Source organism: Balaenoptera ricei, chromosome 1, assembly GCF_028023285.1.
Source record: "Balaenoptera ricei isolate mBalRic1 chromosome 1, mBalRic1.hap2, whole genome shotgun sequence".
Classification (NCBI taxonomy): Eukaryota; Metazoa; Chordata; class Mammalia; order Artiodactyla; family Balaenopteridae; genus Balaenoptera; species Balaenoptera ricei.
In genome coordinates this window covers 192,763,086-192,769,890 of record NC_082639.1, presented here as the reverse complement: position 1 = coordinate 192,769,890, position 6,805 = coordinate 192,763,086, and the positions used below count along the sequence as shown (strand labels likewise).

The 6,805-nt window shown below is 65.7% G+C and overlaps 1 protein-coding gene across 1 annotated transcript; it reads right to left on the bottom strand.

Annotated features, from left to right (window-relative positions):
- Window positions 1-224: 224 nt before the first annotated feature.
- On the bottom strand, window positions 225-4,895 carry ELF3 (E74 like ETS transcription factor 3). The gene is made up of 9 exons (XM_059943417.1): window positions 4,755-4,895; window positions 4,225-4,395; window positions 3,722-3,943; window positions 3,480-3,575; window positions 3,265-3,384; window positions 3,052-3,141; window positions 2,780-2,896; window positions 1,550-1,745; window positions 225-991 (listed from the first exon to the last, which is right to left on the bottom strand). The coding sequence occupies exons 2-9, from the start codon at window positions 4,385-4,387 to the stop codon at window positions 877-879; spliced, it is 1,119 nt and encodes a 372-aa protein (XP_059799400.1). The 5' UTR covers window positions 4,388-4,395; window positions 4,755-4,895; the 3' UTR covers window positions 225-876.
- Window positions 4,896-6,805: the final 1,910 nt, after the last annotated feature.

Here is a 6,805-nt window from a genome sequence, read left to right as displayed (position 1 = left end):
AGCGGGCGAGGCCTGGCTCGGCCCAGGTCGCCCCGCAGGTGCCTCGTGGCGGCAGGACAGCCCAAGCTCCAGGGAAGGCTCACCCGTGCCCTCACTCTCCCCCAACCTCAGCCTCCACCTTCACCTCCAGCCGGCAGACCCCTGCCCTGGTCCCCTTTCCCAACCCCATTGCCCACATCCGGGCCAGAGCTCCAGACTTTAGTATACAGGTAGCTAAGACAAAGTTTAGAAAAAGTCCAGAAGGCACTTTATTGGAGGTCTCTGCCCCCATTCACAGGAGGAGGGAGCCAGGAGCCCCTTCCCAAGGGTCCCGGCATCGCCCTGCTCCTCACTGGTCCAGCAGAGGGCCTAGAACAGTCAGTGTGGCCACCAGCACCTGGTGAGGGAGGGGCAGGAGGGGACTGTCTTAGAAAAAATAGATCTCTATGTACATATCTGTATTTATAGCACATAAATTACGGAGTGCTCTGACCCCCGCCTGCGGAGTCCAAGCACTGAGCGGGGAGGGGGAAGCCAGTCCAGAAAGAGGGGGCCCTTCTCAGGGCCCAGGGCCCCCAGCCTCCTCAGCCTGCTCCGGCCTCTGTAGGAGGGAGGTGTCCGCCACTGGGGTCTGATCGGGTCTGACGCGGCCCAGACAGAAGGAGCCGCGAGCGCAGCTACAGCCAGCACACAAGTCGCCCCAAACACCAGGCTTGTAATTCCAAGAGGAGGACAGAGAGCAGAGGCCGCCTGCCCCAGATGCCAGGACGACGGCCGACAGGACCCAGAGCCTCAGCTTCTCTCCATGGCGCAGGGCACATGCCCCGACGTCCTGGGGGTCCTCTCCGGGGGCTGCAGCCTCAAGTCCGAGCTTTGGTCGCAGGGCTCGTCCGACCCTCAGTTCCTATGCCCGACCACCTCCTCCTCCTTCCAGCCGCTGGAGTTTTTGCCGAACTTGTAGACAAGCCGCCGGCCGTCCACCCGCTCCAGGATCTCCCGTTTGTAGTAGTACCTGAGGGGAGAAGGGTGGTCAGAGGTGCCCAGGCAGGGGCCCACCTGCCAGGAAGCCTCAGGTGACCTGCCCTGCTGGGCTGCAGCCCGGCCGGCCTGGGCCCGAACCACTTCCTGCACGGAGGAGCTTCTGCCCCTTCGCCCTGCTCTGTCCCGAGCACCTGGCCATGCCCTGGCTTCTGTGTGGCTTACAGCTCTGTCCTGGGCCCATCATGAAGCCACGTGATTTTAGGGTTGAGGAAACCTTAGCGATGGTCTGGGAGGAAACCAAGGTCCAGAGACAGGCAACTTAATGGCTTCAATGGTGTGGGCCTTGGCTACTGCCCTTTTTACCACCAAGTGCCTTTCTTAGGACGAGCCTTGCAGACGATACAAAGAAACGCTGTCAGATCAAGTTCAGTGTGTGCTGCAGGCCAACCAGCCACCTCCCAGGCTCCCACTCAGTCCACGAGGCGGCCAGACCCCGTGGTTCCTCGCTGCACGGGACTCCCCCCGTCGGAAGGGGGAGGGCTCTGACGGTGCCAACGGCCGCCCCGGCCGGGCAGCGAGGCCCGCTCACCTCATGGCTCTGCTCAGCTTCTCGTAGGTCATGCTGCTGTTCTTCTTCTTCTGGCCCCAGAGCTGGGCCACGGCCTCCGAGCGCAGGAACTTGAAGATGCCCTCTTGCCGGTTCTCCCACTTCATGAGGCCCTCGTTGAGCTCCGGGTGGATGAGGATGTCGCGGATGAACTCCCACAGGTGGGTGCCTCTGGGGGCTACAAGGCCAGGCTCCATCGGTCAGTGGCCCAGGGTACCCCTGACCCCCACGACCGCAGCCCATCCCGGCGTACAGCCTACTGACGGCTGCCTCCCTCCTGGCCTCCCCCACTGGACAGCTGGGGAAGCTCCAGGAAGACCACGTCTCACACGGCACAGAGGTTTAACTCGCTCAGACACTGATCAAATGTCTGGCTGGGATAGAAGAGCGGTTGAGACACCGTACCGCACTGAGGAGCTCACAGTTTCGAGGGGTCACGGTAAAAAAGCAAATACAGCAAAAGGTGGTGAGAGCTCAGCAGGTGCAGGACCACAGAGCTGGCCCCGGCCTGGGGGACAAGGGGACAGCTTCCTGGGAAGAATGACCCCAAGAAGCAAACAGGCCCACTGCGTGTGGGAGGGGAGGGGTTGCGTGTGCGGATGAGAAAGAGCTGCGGGGGCCCTCCCGGTGGCTCTGGTGGCAGGAGCCCACTCAAGGGCCAAGGCCAGGGGGCAGGGACTTGGTGCGTGGAAAGGCCACCCCTGCATGGCCCTCGGTGGACGGGGCGTCCAGCGGCCGAGCCACTGTCCCTGCCTGAGCCTGCCCAGCACCCGCCAGCAAGTGTGCCCCTCAGGCAGGATGAGGGGTGGGCAGGAAGCCTGGACCCCAGCCCCACCCTTCCTGCAGCCGCCGCGGCTCCATCGCCACCGCACCATGCAGGACCAGCCAGGCCCTGCCACCGGGCAGTGACCACGCGCACCCTGGCCCTGTGCACAGGAACATGTGGAGGGCCCGGCTCAGGAGAGAGGACCCACCTGCCCTACCACGGCCTCCAGCCGTGCAGGGCCCCCCCAGCCGTGCAGGGCCCCCTCTCACCGTGCAGGGCCCCCCCCAAGCCGTGCAGGGCCCCCCCAGCCGTGCAGGGCCCCCTCTCACCGTGCAGGGCCCCCCCAGCCGTGCAGGGCCCCCTCTCACCGTGCAGGGCCCCCCCAGCCGTGCAGGGCCCCCCCCAGCCGTGCAGGGCCCCCCCAGCCGTGCAGGGCCCCCTCTCACCGTGCTTGCTCTTCTTGCCCTCAAGACACTCCCGGGAATCTTTACTCAGCTTTCGGGGCCGGCCCCGTTTCCGCTTCCCATGCTTAAGATCCCCCTTCTTGTAGTCGGGAAAGCCGTCTGTGGGGAGAGGTGGAAGGTCAGGAGAGGGGGGCATGGGGGCTGCTGGGGGACAGCCCCCCTCCAGGAAAACCCTGAGGGGGTGGGGCAGGGGGCCAGCCCCTGAGCACTGCCAGTGGAACACCCACGGGGACCAGGAGGCTCCTTCCACGCACCCCCAGAGAAGAGCTTGCTGTCCGGGGCGTCCAGGTCCACGTCGCTTCCACCGGAGTCTGAGGCCTGGGGGCTCTGAGAAGCGCCAGTCCCTGGAGGGGCGAGTCAGAGTGAGCCCCTTCCGGTCCTCCCAGAAAGCCCAGGGTCTAGTGCGGGGCGCCAGCGCTCAGGGCATCTGGGGAGGGGAGGCTGTGGGCAGATGCCCGAGGGCTCACCTGCGGTGGAGACGTCAGAGCTGCCCGGGGAGGGGGCCCCCGTGCCGAAGCTGCCCGGGTAGAAGGGGCTGGCCTGTCTGCAGTCCTCGAGCATCTCCTGGGCGAAGGGGCTTCCCTGGTCTGGGGGGAGGTGAGAGTTCAGAGGGGGCCCTGACTCTCCCAGCTGGGGGGGTGGGGCAGAGAGGGGACGGGACAGGCTGGGAGGGGGCTCTCACCGAAGGGGCCCTGGTCCCCCAGGGGCTCCTGAAGCGCCATGCTATCCTTCTCCAGAAGCTCCATGATCCAGCTGAGCTCGTCGGGGAAGCTGGAAGCTGATGAGAAGGGGCTCAGAGCCCAGGGGTCTCCCCTCCCCTCCCTGGGGCTCTCTCCCTGGTGGTGCCCTCAGGCCAGTCCCCAGACCAGCCTCCCTAACTGAGGAGGGGGCGGGGCAGGAGGCGGGCTCCCCTCCAGGACTCACTGAGGTCCCACAGCTGGGAGTAGAGCTGGTCCCCCAGGGGCCCGAAGGCCAGGCGCAGCTCCTCGGGGGCGCAGCGGCAGAGCGCCGCCCCGTCCATGTCGCAGCGCGAGAGGTCGATGGTGCTGGCGTCGTACTTGTGCTTCTCCACTTGGTAGCTGATCCAGTCCAGGACCTGGGCCTTGGACCAGAGCTGGGGCTGCTCCCCCAACCAGCTGGCCTTCTCTGCAAGGGGCCAGCACGGCGACGGGTCAGCCCCCTTCTGGGGCCAGTTGGGGATTCCGGGGGTCCCGCCTGGACTCTCAGAGCACCCAGCCAGGAGCGGGGCGGGCGGTGGTGCTCACAGCACCCTGGCCAGCAACCCCACCAGGCAGAGCCCCCAAATCCCAACACCCCAGCTTCTTACAGCTCACCCCAGCCCTCCCCCTGCCCGATCCCTCGCTTGTCCCAGGCTCTTAGACGGGTGTCTCCCCCTCCCCAAACGCCCAGCCCCTCCTGAGACCCACCTGTGCCCTCCAGGGGCATCTGTGGGCTGCTGAGCGCCAGCACCAGGTCATCGGCCCCGAAGGTGGTGGCAGGGGGAACAGAGGCCAGATTGGGGTCCTCCGAGCTGTACATCGTACTGAAGTAGTTGCTAAAAACGTTGCTAATCTCACAGGTTGCAGCCATGAGGCTACCTGGGAAGGGAGGGCAAGGCTGGTGAGAGCCAGGGGCGCAAGGGCACGAACGAAGGTCAACATCTCTTAGGACACCCTCTCCTCAAGAAGGGCTCCAGGGTCTTCAAACCCCGGGGGACGGAGGGTGTGCTGGTGGGGGGCACAAGGCCTCCCACTGGGCTCCCTCCTCTGCCCTCCTGGGCCCACGAGTGGGACCAGCAGTCATGGCCACTCTGTCCTTCGCAGGGACAGGCTCTCGGGCCCTCAGGACACCGCCCAGCCCTGCACTCCTGCTTGGGCAGGCTCAGAACCAAGCTCCACCGGCCCCTCCCCAATCCCCTCAGGGCCAGGCGGGGGAATGCGACAGGCAGGGGTCCTACCTTGGCGGCTGAGGGTGTGGCAGGCGGGTTCAGGGGCAGCAGGCAGAGGAAATCCAGGGGGAGATCTTCGCCAGGTAGCGCTGACGCGCAGGCCGCGCTCCCTCCCACCGCGCTAAGTAGAAGCTCCGAGCTCCGCCCGCGCCCGGGCCTTTATAGGCACCCGCGGTAACCTGAGCTGGTGGCTCATTGGTCGAGGGGATTTCCTGGCCTTTAGACTGGGCTCCTGGCCCCAGGTGATTTGCATATTTTGTGCCACTTGGCCGGGATCCAGGCCGGCGGTGCTGGGAAATCAGGCCCGGCTGGTTTAATGATTGTCAGGGTCTGTCATCCCGCACCCTCTGGGGTTGGGCACAGGGCAGTGGCCTGGGCGGGTGGCAGGTGGACGCTGGGTGGGCATCTGCACTTTCGGCCAGCCTCTGGCTCAGGAAATTCCTCTGGGGGGCCAGGCCAGGGATGGGCTGAAGCGGGAAGGGGTGGGGAATCTGGGTCAGAACTGGGTCAGGAAGGCTCCTGGCCCCCAAACGTCTGCAGGTCTGAGGACAAGGGGGCCTAGCAGGGAGGGAAGATACGGAGGTTTGGGGATCTTTCCCACGACGCCCGGGATTCAGGCTGGAAGGCTCTCCAGACACCAGGCAATGTTCACGGCCTGCCAGCCTTGCCCAGGGCCCCAGTGTCCCCAGCATCCCCAGCCACAGGGCCACCGCCGGCATCGACTTTGTTGGCAACGTTTGGGCATCCTTTGCCTGCCGGACGCCATCCAAGCATCAGAGTCGCTGCAGCCCCCTCTGGAGGACCTGGCTCTGCTCCAAAGAACTTACCCAGCCCCTGGCGGAGCCCACCGAGCAGGGCTGCCGAGGGAGGGGCCGGACCCACGTGGACGTGTTTACCCCTCTATCTGGCCTCCATCTAATCGCCACGCACAGGGCTCAGCGGCACCTACCTGCTGCCCTCTAGAGGCCCGGCTACCTGGGCCGGCTCAGCGCTCATCAGGGGCCAGGCCGTGTTAGCAGAGCCCTGTCTAACCCTTATGAGAATCGTCAGGAGGTGTGGTGATCCCCATTTTACAGACGAGCAGGCGGCAGCTCGAGGGTTGAAGACTTGCCCGGGCCACGTGGAGCTAGTCAAGTGGGGCTGAGGTTTAAATCCCCCAACTAGCGCTCCTTCCAGAGGCCCTCGCCCTCCCTGTGGGCAAGGCAACCCCTCCTACCCGGGTCCCCTCCACGAACTCAGCCCTAACCACAAGGGCCATGTCCCGCAGACCACGGAGACCTGCGTGGGGACGGCACAGGCTGGCGAGGGGGCACAGACCGGTCCTGGGGCCTCTTCCGTTTCCCATCCATGAAGACAAGGCCCTTTGGACTTACTGATCCCTCAGATCTTTACGCATCAAAGATGCAGCATCTGAACATCTCTTTCCCCTCCTCCTTGGTTACCGCCAAGGTCCTGGGAGGCCCGGCCTCAAGTGAAAGGCCACGCCCCAGCCCCCCTTCCTTTAACCCTCTGTAGGACTAAGAGGTTTGTCTCAGGAATCTGCCTCTCGTCCGGTCTCTGACACTGCTGGGTGCCCCGCAGAGCAGAGGGCATTAAGGTCCAGGGTCCCTCCCACGGGCCACGGGTGCGGAGCCCAGCTCTGGGGCAGCAGCTCCCCAGCCCTTCAGGGGCCTCCCCCACAGCCCGAGGCACGCCCTCTACCCTGTCCCTCGCCCTGGAATGTGGGAGAACCGGCTCCAGCTCCAGCCGGCTCACGTGCTCCCCGCCAGCCCTCCGAGAGCACCTGGCTGGGAGAGGGCTCTGGAGGGGGCAGGAGGGGCGCTGTCGCAGGCCCACCTGGCGGGACAGTGGGGGACACAGCTCAGGACGCCTGGCTGTGAAGCTGCACTCAGGCTCCTGCTGCGGAAGGGGTCCCGCGGGGCTCCTCGGCGCCCCAGAGTCTGCACAGAACCAGGAAGGACATCGCTGGGCGCAGAGCTGAGCGCCTGGACACCGGGGAGGCGTCTGGCCGGCCCCCCGTAGTCCCCGCCTGTAACAGCAGCCAGGAGCAGCCAGGAGCA

Bases quoted from the DNA above. Each gene is read 5' to 3' on its own strand.
- ELF3 (XM_059943417.1), bottom strand. From the start codon at position 4,387: ATGGCTGCAACCTGTGAGATTAGCAACGTTTTTAGCAACTACTTCAGT. The intron at 3,944-4,224 runs GTGGGTCTCAGG...GGCCCCTTGCAG, and splicing joins GATGCCCCTGGAGGGCACAG to AGAAGGCCAGCTGGTTGGGG. The intron at 3,385-3,479 runs GTGAGAGCCCCC...ACCTCCCCCCAG, and splicing joins GGGGGACCAGGGCCCCTTCG to ACCAGGGAAGCCCCTTCGCC.